At 43.7% G+C, this 18,852-nt stretch overlaps 1 protein-coding gene across 1 annotated transcript in view; it reads left to right on the top strand.

Moving 5' to 3' along the window:
- cfap74 (cilia and flagella associated protein 74) overlaps positions 1-18,852 on the top strand; it is a 156,559-nt gene that overhangs the window by 40,032 nt on the left and 97,675 nt on the right. Inside the window, exons 8-12 of the mRNA XM_038774102.1 lie at positions 1,116-1,226; positions 3,526-3,628; positions 4,638-4,789; positions 9,327-9,543; positions 11,713-11,874. Coding sequence (XP_038630030.1) covers positions 1,116-1,226; positions 3,526-3,628; positions 4,638-4,789; positions 9,327-9,543; positions 11,713-11,874 — 745 coding nt within the window. The remainder of the gene's footprint in view (positions 1-1,115; positions 1,227-3,525; positions 3,629-4,637; positions 4,790-9,326; positions 9,544-11,712; positions 11,875-18,852) is intronic.

Here is an 18,852-nt window from a genome sequence, read left to right as displayed (position 1 = left end):
GCGCTGTTCACGCCGGCAGCGACCAGGTGTGGTTGGCGCCGGCGTGAACCGGTCCAGTTCGGCAGGCCGCTCGGCCCATCCGGGCCGGAGAATCGCCGGTCGCCGTGAGAGTCTCCGAGCGGCCTGTCGAAAAACACGACACGCCATTTTGGGGGGGGGTGGGAGAATCACAGCAGGTGCCAGGGCTGCGTGGTGTGATTCGCCCGGCCCTCCCACGATTCTCTCCCCCCCCCCCGGCATGGGGAGCGGAGAATCGCGCCCCATGTATTTGTCAAGATGCCTTTTGAATGGCGTTAATGTATCTGCTTCCACAACCTACCCTGGCAGCGCGTTGCAGGCACTCACCACCCTCTGTGTAAAAAAACCTGCCTCGCACATCTCCTCTAAACTTTGCCCCATGGACCTTAAATCTATGCCCCCGGTGACCCCGAGAATAAATGCCTGCCCATCCACTCTATCCATGACCCTCATAATCTTGTAGACTTCTATCAGGTCTCCCCTCAACCTCGGTCGTTCTAATGAAATGCATCACATTGGCAGTACCCTTTGAGTAACCAATTTAATAAACGCTGGGAGCCATTTAACTTTTAGAACCAAGCAGAAATTGAAGTACCGGCAAAGGGTCCACGTGGGCTCTGCGTAACTCTTGACTCTCATCTACAGTCAATTGGCGAGGTACAACACTCGCTGCTATTGGCATCAAAGTATTTTGCCATTAATAAAAGTACAAATTATCCCGGCATCTGTAGATGATATAAAATAACAAATATTTTCCTCAAGAAATAATTCCAATATGTAGAAATAAAATATGAATTGATTTTCAACAGATCAGCTTTTGTAATGCAAGAAGGAGTGCTGGAGCTGCTTCAGAAGAAAAATGAACTAAGGGAAAAAATACAAATTGACAAAACACAATTCATGGGGAAAGGAAAAGGATAAATGATTTTTGAAAAAACGTGCACATTAAATGCTCCGAAATAATGCGTTGGTTTCAAGCCTTCATTTACTGTGCATGGTTCTGACGTGATTTTCAGGAATATAAATAAACATGAAGGAATCGACAGATGATTGTGAAGATGAAATGCTGATATTTACTATCCTCTATCCACTTACAGGAAGCCAATGAAAGATGTTGAAAAACAAAAGCTGGAACATAGAAAAGCGGTTGAAGATGCCAAAAAATACAACCAAAAATCAATACAGTATCTGAAAGAATCTTTGGCTAGGTAAAGCTCACATGTAAAACCATAGGAGGGAATAGTACATTCATGAGGGTGAACTAATAACAAAAAGATTTCTTGTAAACATAAAAATTAATCTTTTAGAAGACATTTTCCTTTTTTGCCAAAGGTGAGGATAGCAGTTAAGAACATTGAGACTTAAAAATAAAACTACTCCAAATTTTCCTTGCCAATAATTTTCACACTTCACCTCTTCTAGCATCGGTCTGAAACATTAGAGAAATAGGAATAGAGACAGGTTATTTTTATTCTGTCACCAAACTCACATTCTACTCCTAATACCCTGAATCCTCTATTTGAACCTATAATCATAATACAGGTATCCTTCAGTATTTTGCTGCATTCAAAAGCAGCAAATGATGCAAGTTAATACTTCTTGTACCAAACCTTGCTGTGCTCAGTTACCTACACTGGTCTCTGATTAAGCCGTTCCTGGATTTTGTAATTAGTTTCCTTGTTTTTAAGTCCGTCCCAAGGCCTCCCTCCTTTCAACGTATGTAATCTCCCTGAGTCCTATAGCCCACCAAGATATTTATAGTCTTCTAATTCCGGTCATTTGAGAATCCCCTGATTTTAATCACTTCACCATTTGTGGACATGCCTCCAGCTGCATTGATCCTAATTGATCCAGAACTGCCTCTCCACAACTCTCTGCCACTCAGTGTATTAAAGGCAGAAAAAAAATACCTCTTTGATCAAGCTTTCGACCAGGTGTCCTAACATCTCCTTATTTATCTCGGTGCCAAATTTGGGGTTTCTGACCCTATTAAGGGCACGATATAAAGACAAGTTATTGTCATCAAGCATGGATTTCATAAGACTTCTTTGCTGCGGTGATATGAAATTCCCATTTGATTCAACAAATCACAATTTCTTTGTTCCGTCCAGTTTCGCAGCGATCTCAGTGGGAATGTGCTTCAATAATTGACATTTCTGTCAGTATGTTAACAGAGCAAAGTATTTCAAACTGATCGTCTCAACTATTCGTATCCTTGGAGACCCAAACCATTTGTCATCCGAGTGTCCAGACCAAACATTGGCTCATTGAAAGGTTAATAACTGTATACTGCTGCTTTAACAGATTAATTTCTCCTTTACGAAATCAGGGCACCTATCATTGCTTGGGCTGACCTCAGACAATAAGGACGCGTATACAGACTATCGCTAAAATTTAGAGTTTGTGGGGCACAAATCCTTTCTAAGAAAAGACTGACAGAAGCAAATAATTTCTTTATTGATCAGGAATGATTTACATAGATTTACATAGGAGATTTACATAGAATTTACAGTGCAGAAGGAGGCCATTCGGCCCATCGAGTCTGCACCGGCTCTTGGAAAGAGCACCCTACCCAAGCCCATACCTCCACCCTATCCCCATAACCCAGTAACCCCACCTAACACTAAGGGCAATTTGGACCCTGAGGGCAATTTAGCCTGGCCAATTCACCCAACCTGCACATCTTTGGACTGTGGGAGGAAACCGGAGCACCCGGAGGAAACCCACGCACACACGGGGAGAACGTGCAGACTCCACACAGACAGTGACCCAAGCCGGATTTGAACCTGGGACCCTGGAGCTGTGAAGCATTTGTGCTAACCACTATGCTACCGTGCTGCCCGTTTAGCATTAGAAGGGGACAGATGACCTTATGAATACAACTGAGCAATGATAACTGAGATGCATTTTTAATTGTTAACTCCGATAGATTACCATTATTAGTGTAGAAAGTTTATGGGGGCAATTGGGGCAGGTTAGAACGCATTGTGGAACTATGTAATGTGTGTCGGGGAGTTTGAGGATAACTGAAGGCTGAGGTAAAAGTATGTTGGTATTGTTTCTCTTATAGAATGTGAGGCAGTTATCACAGCAGAGGCTGTGCAGGATCCATGAAAACTGGTTATTAACTGGTTGTTGATTCTGGGACCCAATGATCATCAAATTGTTGATCAAATAATGGGTATATTTTCTCATTATCACAGCTGCTGGCAATAGTGTAAGAGAGGAAATTAATGGTTTCGCACAGGAATAAATCGCTGGCTTTGAAAGCAGACCAAGGCAGGCCAGCGCGGTTCAATTCCCGTACCAGCCTCCCTGAACAGGCGCCGGAATGTGGCAACTAGGGGCTTTTCACAGTAACTTCATTTGAAGCCTACTTGTGACAATAAGCGATTTTCATTCCATTTCATTTCAAGATATAATAATAAGTACTGTATGAATCTAAGTTGTTACAAAAAGAAACTGAAATGAAATTCTGAGCATGGTGTATGTTTCATCTCGAAATAGAACTCGCCAAGAAGAGGCTGACAAAGAACTCAAGATGAGAGAAGATTTGGAGAAGAGGATGAAAGTCATATTGTCACTGAAGAACAACATTGCAACGAGCCGAGTAAATATTGACTTCAGAGATAATTTGAGAAGCGAAGGCTGAGATTTAAACTTCGGTTTTTGTCGGGCGGGTTCAGTGACATGAGTGGAAAATCATGCGAGAGCTCCCAAATTGCAGTTTACGCTGATGTGAAAACTTGACTTGATTGTTCACTGCCCCCCCCCCCCCCCCCCCCCCCCCCCCCCATCAGTGAGGCAGAGTGTTTCCCAAAATTCAATGTCGGAAACATCATTTTAATATATATATTATCATCTCATCATCGTGCCTCTACACTCCTGAATCATGCTTGCACCATCTTGTCAAGAAATCCATTCACGCCGATGTTAGGGCAGAAAGGTGTGAAACCCACCTGGTCTCCCAAGCTGTGCGCCTGGTGGACAGGGACCTCTCAGGGAAGCTCAGGTCTGTGCGTTGTGCGGATTGCATTGTGGTGGTGGGGGGGGGGGGGGGGGGGGGCGATAGTGTGAATTTTATGTTTATTTAACTAAGTGGGAGGAGCAGTGTGCTGCCCACCAGCTTCACAGCCAGCTTTTCCCACCCATTTTTTTTTTTCTAACTTGATTTTTTTTTAAACTGGAGGCAGGTCAAGCCCACCCCGCCAGCAAATTTAACCTTCACGAGTTCGGGATGCCCTGATCACATTAAAAACCAGGATCTCCCCATGAATACGGGAAACCCAGCCCTCCCCGCCACAGACTTCCTCAATGGAAGCCCTCCTCCGGTACTGCCAGAATACTGCCCAGGAGTGACCCTGCACCCCCTCCCCTGGGGCCCTACTTTCCTGTGTGACACCCCCCCCCCCCCCCCCCCCCTCCCCACAGGGCCCATTCGGCAGGTTCCCCTTTTACAAAGCATGCTGTAAGATCACTGAGCAGTGAGGGACTTTGTTTCAGCTTATTTAATGTTTGCTCATGCTGCAGGACCAGAGGTAATCTATGTTGTATATTCCTTGGCTCTTACAATTAAAAGGTTTCTGCTAAGACTAAGCTAAATGTCCATGTGCTGATAGGGAGGCCTGCGGGCAATACAGGCAAAGAAAAGTGCTCAGGCTGCTGCACAGAAACAAAAGAAAGTAAGAGCATCTGTGCACCAGGAAAGCGGAAGTTTCTTACAACATAAGCTCCAGCGAAAGCGTTTAAAGGAATTTGAGAAAAAGAAACTGTGAGTATTTTTGACTTTATCAAATTGAATATTCTCTTTCTTACTTTACATGTATGGGAGATTAGCAACTCAGTTTTACAATAAAAATATCAGTAGATAAATGAGGCAGAGAACATATATATTCAAAGATTTAGAATTCATTTATGCATTCACCTATAAATCAGAGCTTTTAGTAGCATCACTGTGTCAGCCAAAATGATTTGGAGGCAGAAAGGGACTTGAGGCAGGAGGTACAGCCAATACTGCATTTCACAGCAAACTAAGTCTATTTATTCAACAAACAGATTCTGGTGAAATAATTAATTCCAGCAAACAGCCTACCAAGTCTATTTAAAAAGAGACTCTACGAATTACAGCAAACAGAACTCATTGCCAAAACTGCAGCAACCTTTCCCAGTAAAAACAGGATGATTTCTCAGTGAATAAAGGACAGTTATACACATTGCATCCACAAAATCCATCCCAGTTACTTAGAGCAACGCTACCTCCAAGCATGATTGAAAGGGGAATTATCCAAACATCTCTACTCTGGCCGGCAATAGTGGTATTACTGTTTGCATCAGGTACAAGTTGACTACCTTCTTCCAAACTATCCAAAAAATGTGGAGATCAGTAACTGCAGTACCTCAGAGAGCAAAACATTTTATTAGTGTGCTCTGTCTGTCCTGCTTGCTGCTATCTCTGTGAAGAGATAATCGAGAAAGACTGGAAGTAGCGAGTGGCGAGAGGGACTGGAGAATCTAGCTCCCATAGTGGGGCAGGCCATGAGCAGGAATGTGCACTACCGAGAGTAAACAGCAACACCATCCTCCAATAACTTGCTGCAAGTTCACCTTGATACTGTCAACAAACAGTCAGTGAAATAAATTTCTGGTTTCAATTGTGAATGCCCATGGTGTTTTGTTGATTTCAAACCTTATATTCCCAAAGAATAAAATACATATAAACTGACAAGATTTTAATACTGGCACAAAGTAGTTTCTGTTTTATAAATTAACTACATTATGTATAAATGAACTACTTTATCCATGTGATGATTTTAAGTAGAATTATCTCAGGGGAGGTTTCATGTTGACACCAATTCAAATGTATGATGATATCAACTATAGACAGACTCTCAGTCCAACCCATCCCATGCCATTAGTTTCAGCAACTTTTTTCTGACTGCTTTTGAAATACCTGCACATATGGGTACATCAAGGGTCTGACATATGAACACAGATTTTGGCATACTTACAAGCTCTGCGAGTTTGCACTAAAAATGTAACCATAAAGTTCATCAACTGAGGGGTCGGAGTATTAATAGCACACACAAATCTAAATAATGAGCCCAGATTGCAACACAGCTTTGGAAAATGATATTTGTTTCATGCTGTTTCATGTGGCGTGCACAGGAATGTGCACAGGAATTTAGCACAGTTTAAAATTCACTAGTACAAGATGGTATATGACAGACGTCAGTAGTTAGTTTGTCATTTCCAAATGCAGCACAGACTGTATTTTTAGAGTTTTGGTTTGAGTCCCACCTCCCTTGTATCTGTTAAGGGATTATTTCAATTACTCTGAGCCAATCGTAGTGAATGAGCACAGGGCGTGTACAGTGATCGCACCCTCTTTGTGAGATGAAGAATCCTCCCGAGATTTTGGCAAGATTTCTTTCTTCTTTGATGTGCTGAACCCTTACGGTGTGGGAGGAAGTGTAGAATTATAGAATTTACAGTGCTGGGGAAGGCCATTCGGCCCATCGGGTCTGCACCGGCCCTTGGAAAGAGCACTCTACTTAAGCCTACAACTCCACCCTATCCCCGGACTCAGTAGCCCCACCTAATCTTTTGGACACTAAGGGGCAATTTAGCATCGCCAATCCACCTAACCTGCACGTCTTTGGACAGTGGGAGAATCCGGAGCGCCAGAGGAAACCCACGCAGACACAGGGAGAAAGTGCAAACCCCACACCGACAGTCACCCGAGGCCGGAATTAAATCCACGACCCTAGAGCTGTGAGGCAGCAATGCTAACCACTGTGCCGCCCTAGATAAATAGAAAGAGTGAGAGAGGGAACCTGCCCACTAGGCTACCAGTCCTCAAGCCTATTGAGGCTCTTACTTCCCTATTAATTGCTATGAAAGGCCTCAATCCACCTCCTGTGTCATAAAGCACTGGGCAGTGGCCTGCGGGCTGAAGTGCGAAGACTGTCTTTGAAAGGACTACTGCTGAAAGGGTGGGAAGTGTGTGTGTGTGTGTGTGTGGGGGGGGGGGGGGGGGGGGGTGTACCCGGGGAGGGGGGTACCCGGGGAGGGGGGGTACCCGGGGAGGGGGGAGGTACCCTGTGCACATCAGAAGAAATTCCCCCCCCCCCTCCCACCCTTTCATTCCCCGTCACATGCCTTCCAAAACCCAATCCCCCCCTCCAACCTCTCTCTCCCTCCACTCTGAGATGCCGCCTGGTCCTACTTGTCACAATAATAAAGATTATTATAAATGTAAATATTTTATTACATTTAATGTTTAATTCAAAACGCAAATGTTAATCTAAACATCAGTAGGACAACCACCTACCACCCCCCTCTCCCCCAACCAATCTGGAAGTGTTTTTATTGGGGCCGGCATGTAAAATAGAGCAGGTGACCAGACCACCGCTACCTTCCTGTCGATCTCCTGAGCTCACTGCCATAAGATGGTAGGTGAAAGGGCAACAAAATCAAAATTGGTAAATAATTAAGGTTCAATTGAGCTTGTTAACAAGTCAATTGACCCTGATAATACTCTGCCAGCACCATAATGCTGTAGGAGTGGGCAGGCCGTTTAGAGTTTTTAAAAGGGCTGGGAGGAAGTACCATCTTCGGAGGTACAAAGGGCTGGGAGGAAGTACCATCTTCGGAGGTACAAAGGGCTGGGAGGAAGTACCATCTTCGGAGGTACTCTTTCTGCATCTGTGAGCAGCCCTGCTAAGATTTTTTCATTTTCCAATTCTCTTCCCGCTTCAGGTGTGCACTAAGGCATACTTTCATCTGTTGTCGTAGCTAGTTACTCCTGGATTAGGTCGCTAGTCTGTCATCAGAGGTTTATAGATTGAGAAGCACCACTCCCCATCAAGCATTTCTGACCAAGAGTCTCTCCCACTCTTACCTCCACCCATTGAAGTATTGGAAGGATTTGCAGGTTGACACTCAACCTGTTTGGCTACATTTCGAATGCACCTTCCTCAGCCAGCCATCAAGCCCTGGGGTGGGACTCAAAACCGAACCTTCTGGTTCAGACAGGGATGCTACCGACTGTGCCACAAGACTTTCTCCCGCTAAGGTAGTACCCCCCCCCTTCCTACCTATCTGCTCTCTAAAACGCATTGCCCTTATCCTCCCTAAGTTGGCCAAAGCCTCCTTGTCCAATAATCAAAGACCCCTCCCACCCGGCTTACTCACTCTTCCAACTTCTTCCATTGGGCACGAGATACAGAAGTCTGAGAACACGAACGAACAGACTCAAAAACAGCTTCTTCCCCGCTGTTACCACACTCCTAAATGACCCTCTTATGGACTGACCTCATTAACACTACACCCTGTATGCTTCATCCGATGCCGGTGTTATGTAGTTACATTGTGTACCTTGTGTTGCCCTATTATGTATTTACTTTATTATATTTTCATGTACTTAATGATCTGTTGAGCTGCTTGCAGAAAAATACTTTTCACTGTACCTCAGTACATGTTGACTATAAACAAAATCCAAATCCAATACCCATGCTTTCCCTCATTCCAGGATTCATTGGGCCTCCATCGTGGGAATGGTTAGAATCCTGGCAACCTGCTATCTCACGGCGTCAAGGTCCCAAATTCCATCCCGGTTCTGGGCCACTGTCCATGGAGTTTGCACATTCTCCCCGTGTTTGCGTGGGTTTTGCCCCCACAACCAAAAGATGTGCAGGTTAGGTGGATTGGCCACGCTAAATTGCCCCTTAATTGGAAAAAATGAATTGGGTACTCTAAATTTATTTTTAAAAAAAGAATCCTAGCAATGCTCACTCATGAACTCTTCGCACTGTGGGATTACTGGAGCTGTCAACCTATCAAATTAGCTGGCACCTTCCAAGGGCAGGACTTACTCCCCGGGGAGGGAAAGGAGTCCCAATCTCACCCCCCAAACTCGTGGCTGTGGGGTGGGCTGGCATGGAACGAATCGACTTTTCTTTCAAAGGGGTGAGCCATCCACCCCATTCCCTTTACCAGAAGGAAGAAACAGTAAAATACTGGTCCAAATTGTTTTTCTTATTGGGCTGCAGCCCCGCTGTCTGTCTGTGTTACAGAGTGGTTAGAATGCGGTACTTGCTACCACATTGAGTAGCTGAGTTGAGTATTTAGCAGGAGGTTAAATAAGAGACGAGGAAAAAAGAAACAGAAGGATGTGTTAACAGAGTGAGATGGAGTAAGACAAGAGGAGGTTCCTGTGGAACATGAATATCAGGATAGAAGTGTTGGACTGAATGCCTCTTTATGCCATTAATTGAGTGTAACTACTGGAGTTTTGTCATGTTTGAAAGGGCATTTACAGAGGAGCAGAAAAATTTGAAGGCGGAAATTATGGCAAAGCTCCTTCTGGAAGAATCCAATATGGAAAAGAAGAAAAGGGTCAATCCTGTACTATTTTCAGAAACTCTAAAAAGCCACGATAAAAGTTCAGAGGTGTGGAATCTAAGAAAAAAACTGCTGCATTACATCGACACCCCTGAAGGGGAGAAAGATATAAATACTAGTGACGTAAGTGACATAATGCATCTGGCAAAATTAATAAATGTACCTGATTATACCACGTTGTTATTACAATTCTATTTGCAACACACATGTCCAGATTTGTAAAGATGCATATGTTATCTAACTATGATGAAAGATTGTAACATTCCACAAAACATATTAAGCAGGAATTTTCAATATTGAGAGCTGGGATAAAAAAATAGGACTCAAAATTAAGACCCAGGAATAAGATCCATGGACATGAAGTGTTCGCTACATGTACATATTTAAATATATGCAGATGTAATGGTGCTACATATAGTTTATCCTCTGGAGGTATTGAGTAATACTTTTATATTCAGTATATATGTAATTGAAAAACTGGTTTGTGTATAATGAGTGACAATGCAGGGTGTCATCAACCTCTCTAACTTAGAGGCTGTGCAGGAACTCATTTCAAAGTCAATTGGCTAGTAACTTGCTGAAGGCTGGAAATGGGACAAAAAAGTGTAGTGTACCTTTCCTGTCAGTAACTCTGGGGCTGCCAATGCGATAAACTCGTTTTTCATATCATGCTGTTCAGTTAATGCTGTGATCTATTCAAGTGGAAACTTTTCATCTGACTTGTGGAACATGTAATGGAACTTTGGATGTAAACAGGGAACGTGTGCCTGAGGCTTGGTAGGAGCCAAGCTCCCCAATAGAGCAGGAGTGCAGAATAACACAGTCTTAACAGAGGGTAGCAGGTCACAGTGAAGTAATGCTGGTAACAGAAAGAAAAATGGTGTTTGTGAAAGCAATAGTAGCTCAGCATTAGACAGAAGAAAGTATACCTCTATGTTTCTGTTTGATGAATCACTGTAGTGCATGTCCTATTATGGGATCTCAAAGAGACTTGATTATTTTTCCACCCAGTCATTCATTGTTAAACTATCTAACGGAGCATTAATTTTTCTTCCCTTGCATACTATTGGGCAGTTTTCACATTAGGTGCATAGAAATCAATTTTTTATTTGCTGCCTAGGCAAAAAACTATCCCATCGACTTAAATAGAAATTGGCACATAACAATAATATAACAATAATAACCTTTTATTGTCACAAGTATGAAGTTACTGTGAAAAGCCACATTCCGGTGCCTGCTCAGGTAAGTTGGTACAGGAATTGAACCTGCGCTGCTGGCCTTGTTCTGCATCACAAACTAGCTGTCTAGCCAACTGAGCTAAACCAGCTTCTAAGCTTCATGAGCTGACTGTTATGAAGTCAGGTCTGCTGCTGGCATCTCAGGCGTACAGTGGTGATTGTTACTCTTTTAAGGAAGTTGAACCCCACTGTCCCATATTTGCTAATGTGGCAACAACACTGGGAACAAAACAATGAATTTCCATTGTGATCTAGTTTGGATTTCGATGTTAAATCTACATTGTTAATTGTTCCAAAAGGTACTTATTTGACGTTGTTTAGTATGATTAATAAAATGTTTTATTTTCATAAAATATTTTTATATAATTATTTTAATTTATATGGGCGGCACGGTAGCACAGTGGTTATCACTGTTGCTTCACAGCGCCAGGGACCCAGGTTCCATTTCCGGCTTGGGTCACTGTCTGTGCGGAGTCTGCACGTTCACCCCGTGTCTGCGTGGGTTTCCTTCGCGTGCTCCAGTTTCCTCCCACAAGTCCCGAAAGACGTGCTGTAAGGTGAATTAGACATTCTGAATTCTCCCTCTGTGTACCCGAACAGGCGCCGGAATGTGGCTTTTCACAGTAACTTCTTTGCAGTGTTAATGTAAGCCTACTTGTGACACTAATAAAGATTATTATTATTTTACAGCAGGTAAACACTGAGTGTAATGAAAAGTCATTTGAAACAGTAAATTCAACTTCTGCTTGGGTTTGGTTGCACAGATAAAGAACACGTTGACTGGAGTATTAATTAGCATAAGAAGATCGGTTCATTCTGCCATCAGTTGTTCCACTAGATTAATAGTTCAGCATCTAACTGGCTGGAGCAGCTAAGCAATTTTAGACAAACTTCTGCTCAAACAGTATTTTCACAAACTCAGGTCTGGGTCCTCTTCATTAAACACCGGCCTGAGAATTCCAAATCTGGACAGGGTTATTGAACAAACTCAAAAAGTCAGTGCCGCTATTTTTAAATGCGTAGCTTTTGATCGATTTATTTCTGTTCCCTGCAGAAAGAATGGCGATCCCCATCACAAACATCAAGTGATGAACCCGTGGCGGAACAAATTCAAAACACTTCCTCGCTGGATGCCAGTGACCACGAGGAGGAAGAGGAAAGTTTTAATCTGCCTGAATTTTCAGGGCTTTGGAATAAGGAGCATAAACTCAGCAAGGTATAAAGAAAAATTATTCCAGCAGTGATTTGTGATGATACACTGGGGTTTTGCAACCAAGGAGCACAGTACAGAGAGGCTAGTGAAAATACATTTATAAACTAAATCCATTTTTGTGAACTATGTGACTCAGCATCTTTTAGTCAAGAGAATCTAATATGGTACATTTTGAATCGTAGGAAATTCAGCTGTGTGGGAGAACATGGGAGAATGCAGGTCCAGTTAACCTATAGCATTCCTGTTTGCTCCAGAAAGGCCCATGTTTAAATAAGCAGATTGTGAGGTTTAATTTGCAGTTTCTGATCACTTTCATGTCTTCCAGAAATTACATCATGCAAAATAATTTTTGACCAGTATTTCCTATAAAGATTTGAAGAAGTAAATTGAATGCTCTGGTCTTTTAGCCCTGATGTGAAGATGCCGGCGTTGGACTGGGGTGAGCACAGTAAGAAGTCTTACAACATCAGGTTAAAGTCCACCAGGTTTGATTGGAATCAGGAGCTTTCGGAGCACTGCTCCTTCCTCAGATGGAGGTGCAGACTTGATGAAGAAGCTACACTCTGAAAGCTAGTGATTCCAAATAAACCTGTTGGACTTTAACCTGACGTTGTAAGACTTCTTACTGGTCTTTTAGAGTTATTGTGAGCTTCTGATTATTCTAAATAGAAAACAGGGAAATTATAACTTTCCTCACCAGTGGGTTGGGGCACGTCACGTTGAAGCAGGAGACTTGCCTCCATCATCCTGTTGATTGCAATTTCAAACTGCAGACACCAATCTGAAGCTATTGGGGCCTTTCCTCTAACATGCAGTTCTGGGCCTAACTGAAATATTAGCCCCAGGCCTCTGTAAGGACATCCTCGTGGCTTTCCTGCTAGTCTAGACCTGTTGGAAACAGAAACCAGAAGAGAAGATGCCCATAGAGGTAGGTGCCTTTAAAAACAATGTTGTTTCTCTGTGAGTCGGATGTGCTGTTCTTTGCCTCTCAGGGTGACTTTGGGCCCTGGCAAGGAAGCTGATTTGAGAATGAACCAATAGTTTTAAACATAGCTTGAATAGATGAATACATATGATACAATTAGAAGAAACAATCCTTCTGAATGTGCCTGTCACTCTGAGAATATCATAGGACGTGATCGTCTGACCACGCTGCGCCAGAAAGGTATCTCGCTACGACGCAGCGTGGCCGGTTAAAGCTGAGAGACCCCACTCTTGGGATCCACCCGGATCACAATGCCTTGCTATGAAGTGTGAATGTAACTTGTTATTTATTTATGTTCACAAATAAAATCTTTATCGAAAGTTAAAGTTAAATTCCTAATGTTCTGAAAGATTCCTGAGTTTTCACTGTACTGTCTAAAGAATGCTCTAAATGCCTAAAAAGTGTGTTCAGATGGCTAAACTATGACAAGAAGTCACATTTCTCCACTCCAGTCGCCACCCTAGCAGTGTTGGCTCGGTGCCACGCATTGCCGGTGTGATCTCCTGCACCCATCGCCTCTTGCTCTCCTCCAATCGGGTGTGGACCCCCTGGAGTGTCGTTGACATCGCCATCTGAATTTCATGGCTGCTCCCTATCACTGCATCTGCTCCGGGATAGCTTGGTCAAGAGGCTCGACATCTGATTTGAAACCCAGCTGGGTCCTGGGATGCAGCAGACCGCTAACTGCTGCCTTCCCTGGATGTTCCTGCCTTCACCTGATGTGCATCGGCAACTGTGTGGTGCTCACTGGAATGTGCCCCAGAAGCCTGCCCACTACATTAACTCACCGATGTGTGTCTCTGCGCTGGTGGAGGTGGAGCTGACAGAGAAAATAGAACATAAGTGCAAAAGGAGGCCATTCGGCCCATCGAGTCTGCACCGACCCACTTAAGCCCTCACTTCCACCCTATCCCCCTAACCCAATAACCTCTCCCAACCCTTTTGGACACTAAGGGCAATTTAGCATGGCCAATCCACCTAACCCGCACATCTGTGGACTGTGCTAGGAAACCGGAGCACCCGGAGGAAACCCACGCAGACACGGGGAGAACGTGCAGACTCCGCACAGTGATCCAGCAGAGAATCAAACCTGGGACCCCGGCGCTGTGAAGCCACAGTGCTAACCACTAGGCTACTGTGCTGCCCTGTGACACCTTGATGGTGGCATCCTCGGAGCTCTCCTCTGAGGTGTTCTCTTGGATGATTGAGGGTGGGGGGGGGGGGGGGGGGGGCGGTGGGAACAGCACACCGGTTGGATCAGCACCATCAACTGGAGACCATGTGGGAGAATGAGTATGTGGCCAGTGGAAGGGAAGGATCATGATGTCAGTGTGGACAACTCACGTGTGACAGGTAATGTGGGTGGGGTTGATTGTCTCCTCTGCGATGCAGGACAATCTCAACGTCAGCGACCGGTCTGTCCTCGGCCATCCCCGTGACCGCCATGGCCCGTTCCTCATAGAGGGTGAGGACTCTGATGTCAAGCACCCCACTGCCCGTCTGGCCCCTCTCCCGTCTGTTGTGTGCCAACTTCTCCTGCAGGAGCACATGGAGGTAGGGGGGCAATGCCAACTCACCCGTGTGGCCCGTTGGAGGTTGTTTAGCTTCTTGTGGTCCTCATTGAATTGGCAAGCATATCCTTTTTTTAATAAATCCTGTTGTTGTCAAATGAGGAGTGGGAGAAGAGGGGAGCCAGTTTACCCCTCCTGGCCTGATATAAAAAACTTAATACACTCAATTCTTGTCCCTCAAGCATGGTTTTCCCACTGGGTTGTGTCCGCCGCTGATCCTGTTGCACTGGGTACATAGCAGGAGAGGTCAAGAATGGGCTTCGCGCTGGGTCCGTGTTTGAGGCTACATTCTACCAGCTCTCGGTAGTCGACAGCCACACCAGCCAGTCTTCCGCCATCACAAATTACTAATGGTCTCCAAAAACGGAGACTAGACGTGATGGCCAGACCGGGGAGGGCTTGAAAGCATTTGGAGCCCCTGGGTGATCGGGGACAGGGCCAGGCAGTGCCTGGGACCCTGGCAGTGCCAACCTGATGGGGTTTCCTCCAGGTGCTCCGGTTTCCTCCCACAGTCCAAAGAAGTGCTGGTTAGGTGGATTGGCCATGATAAATTGCCCTATTGTATACAGAGATGAGCAGGTTAGATGGGATAACGGCGAAAAGGCGGGGAGTGGGCATGGGAAGGGTGATCTTTCAGAGGGTCTGTGCAGAATCAGTGGGCCGAATGGCCACCTTCTGCACTGTAGTAATTCTGTGGTTCTATTGTTCTGAGATGTTGATGATGGACAAGGTATTTGAAAAGATGAGATTGAAGGAATTGTCATGAGGTGTTGAAATCATTGTTGGATGGTTTAGTGCAGATGTCAAGGGAGGAGATTTTACATATTTTACAACATTTTCTATATTATTGTGAAACCAGTGGAATCTGATTTCCTATTTTATATTACTGATAAGAAGAAGTTCAGTTTTCACTATTTGGAAGATGTTTATTGATTTAGACTGACTGGTTTAATTACAAATGCCTCTTTGAGGCCTTTAAGTCAAAAATGTCAAGAACCCCATTAATTTGAACAGTTTAAAAAAATTCAATTGCTTGTATTTATTAAAAGGAAGCAGCACAACTAAACTTGAAAGCATCAAGTGAGTAATATTTGTCAGTTCCATTTTGATAGCTCATTAAAAACTAAGCATCTGTCTTACTTTGCTTTAATATTTCGAGGGTGCATTGGAGGAGGTATTGTAGGACAGTGTCTCAGGGTCAGAAGCTCCAGGTTCGAGTCTCTCTCTGGGACTTGGTGGTTAGTGAAAGGTGTGCTTGTAACAGCCAAACAGGTTAACAGCCTGTAGATCCTTCTGATGGCAGGCGATGTGAGCAGGAGAGTTTCCTGGTTAGCCATGCTTCTCAAGGCAAACCGCTGTAGTGCTTTGCCAACCATAACCATCAACCAATTCAATGGAAGTCCATGGTCACCAATGCCCTTGTAGAGCTTGTGGGGAGCAGGATGCATTTACATGAATATTCAATTGGAATTTGCAATAAATCTGCATATACTACCAGAAGCAACTATAGTTTCGAAATTATATCTAAAAAATAGATATAAGGAACTGTAGCCATCTGAGATGGCCACCTGCAAAGGACCATGGGAATTATGGCCAACCCAGGACCTAGACAGATACAGAGCTTCTGTGTATTTGAAACGCAGGTAGCTAGACCTGATCGAAACCCCCGCTCGATTGCATTCTAATGGCCCATTTCCCCAGAGCAGTAGGACTCCAATCAAGAAACCGATGCAGCCACAGACTGATTGGCCCCACTCCCTTTACTCAGAGAGCCCAACCGCCAAGGTCAATGACCGCTAAGGACTCGCCCAGCCACCAAGGCACTCGCCCCTTTATTGGCAGAAATCGAAGGCTGTGATAGAAGCCTGCCGAATTATTGAGTCCAAGATGAAGGACCGCCCCAAAGAGCGCAAAACTCAGAAGGATGAAAAGGGACACAGCCATGTGTTCTGTCTCTTTTGGACCCGGCCTGTGCCAGCTTCCTTTGAATCCGGCCTGTGCCAGCCCAACTGCAGCATAATGACCAGACAGCCAAGTTCAAGACCAACGATCACTACCTGACGGATGAGCCCAGCAGAGACAGAGTCACTTCTTCAAACCAACCACATGATCAAGATAAAGGCCTTATCCACTTGCACAGTGCCAGTTGCCTGAAGTTAAGTATAAGTTATTGTAGTTGATAGGTGTAGTTTAACTTTTAGTATATTGTGCTTGCATGTTTAAGTAACCCTTGTGTGTAAATAAACCATCTTTGAACTTGAACTGACTAACTGGTTGTGTGGTTATTTGACCGATATACGGGAAGCCTTGTAGTTCAGTAAGAGAAACAGAAACACCCACAGTATTGGCGACACTGTTGGGACATAACATCATATCATAAAAAGAGCGTCAGTATCATATTGCCGACTGTAAAGAGCCACATTATTGGTGACACTCGTGGGATAGTATTCCGTTAAATTGGCAACAGAACTTCTGTTTGTTCCTAATATAACATCGTGGGGATAGAGATGGATCAGCAAGTGAGACATATTGAGTTAGGGTGAATACTGTCCCCCTTCAGTTGAAACTGATAATTTATGTTGCCCAGTGAGTGAAGGTGTACCAGCGGAGGCCTGACCAGGCAGACGGACTGTATTCTCAAAGAATTAATAACAAAAAACGTCTTGAAATTTGGTCCCAAGCCTGTAAAACTGACAGGAGCATTTACACGGTCATGATGGAGGCACGAACAACCTCATCGCCACCCCCAAGGCAGGAAGATGATGATGGTTTCTGTGATCGTGGGACAGGTCAACTCTGCCCCAACGTCTGTCAGCCCCAAAATATTCTTCTGACCTCTCAGGATCAAGAGTGGAATGTTCTATTGGGCATGATCTGAGGAAATTCAGGGCCAATTATTTACTTTCTGGATTGGTGGGTCTTGTACACCAGAATCATTTTTGTCCTCAACTACTCACAAAGCAGCAGCCATCAATTTTATCACGAGGTACAGAATTTATTTTGCTGAGGTAACCATGTTGATATTAAGTTGGGTATAATCAATAATAAACAGTATCATGAGGCTTGTTGTGGTTGTTGCCTCTGAAAAAACCTTTTCCTGAGCAATTTGCCTGAAAAGTAACGAAATCTGAAATCCACTCTATCTGAGAAGTCCTGTCTGAGAATCGAGTGTTTTGCCCTTTTTAACTGACTTCTTGCTCAAGACTCTGAAACACGCCCTGTTATCTTTTTCTGAGTGGAACAGTAAATAGTTTTGCCATAAAATTTAAATGAATGTCTTTTTCTGTAAATAGTACAATTGTAAAAGGTAGCCTTTAGGTTCTTTCGTGCCCAATCTGAACTAGTTGTGATTTTGGTAAAGGATGCAGAAATGCCAGATGGATTATCATACAGCTGGTTCTGTGTCCTAACATACTGATACTACTCGATGGGGTAGAAAGGAGATGTGAAATTCTACTTTTCCAGTTAACCAACATTCTGTATTTATTATTGGTCATTTATAGTTGGTTGATTGCGGTAAAAGCAAATATTACACAATAACCCATGCTACATTTGACATGGGTTAAAGTATTATATTATGTACTACTTGTAAAAGTCAAGAGTGAAAGCGACATTAACTGTTAAATTGAAAAGATCAACAGCAATGAAATCAGCATAAATGACCTTGCACACTGTAAGTGTTCTAATTCAACCTAATTTCTCTTGTAACTGGATTACCCCCTCCCCCCCCCCCCCCACATTTGTTTGGGATATAATTAAAAATTAAATTAAAATCCTCTGCCTAATATCTCCTTATGTTGCTCAGTACCAGCTTGTTTGATAACTCTCCTGTGAAATGCCATGAGATGTTTTACTGTGTTAAATGCGCCATGTCAATAAAAGTTGATGCTTTCGTTAAGTGAAAAATATTTTGGCAAACTGCAGCGTGTGATGCTGCTGCCAGTTTTGATGTATTGGTGTGGCATGCTGATGTCGATATACAGTGGGATGTCATTTATCCAAACTATTCAGGAAATATCTAAGTTTGGGAAAGCAAATCATTCATGCAGTTGGGAACAGATTAATTTTAATCCCATTTGTGACATGAGATTAATTCAAAATAGAAACTGACATACCATATTTGATAAAATAATTAATACATTCCAGGTGTGCTGGCAAATCCTTTGTGTTTAGTTACTTGATTCATTCAATAAATATATTTCAACTGTTGTACAGAATGGGACATCTTAATTGAAACAGTTGTTTATATTTTCAAACCATCTTTCCAAAGAGCAACAACATTCTACAACCCCGACCCACTCCGTTCAGCACTTCGATGGTGATTCTATTGATGCACAGGAAAATAGATTGGCGTCAGGTGATGCTGGCTTTCATAGAATCTCCACAGTGTAGAAGGAGGCCATTTGGCCCATCAAGTCTGCACTG

Source organism: Scyliorhinus canicula, chromosome 16 (assembly GCF_902713615.1).
Source record: "Scyliorhinus canicula chromosome 16, sScyCan1.1, whole genome shotgun sequence".
Taxonomy (NCBI): domain Eukaryota; kingdom Metazoa; phylum Chordata; class Chondrichthyes; order Carcharhiniformes; family Scyliorhinidae; genus Scyliorhinus; species Scyliorhinus canicula.
Note: the sequence above shows the minus strand (reverse complement) of the source record. Positions and strands in the feature narration are given on the sequence as shown.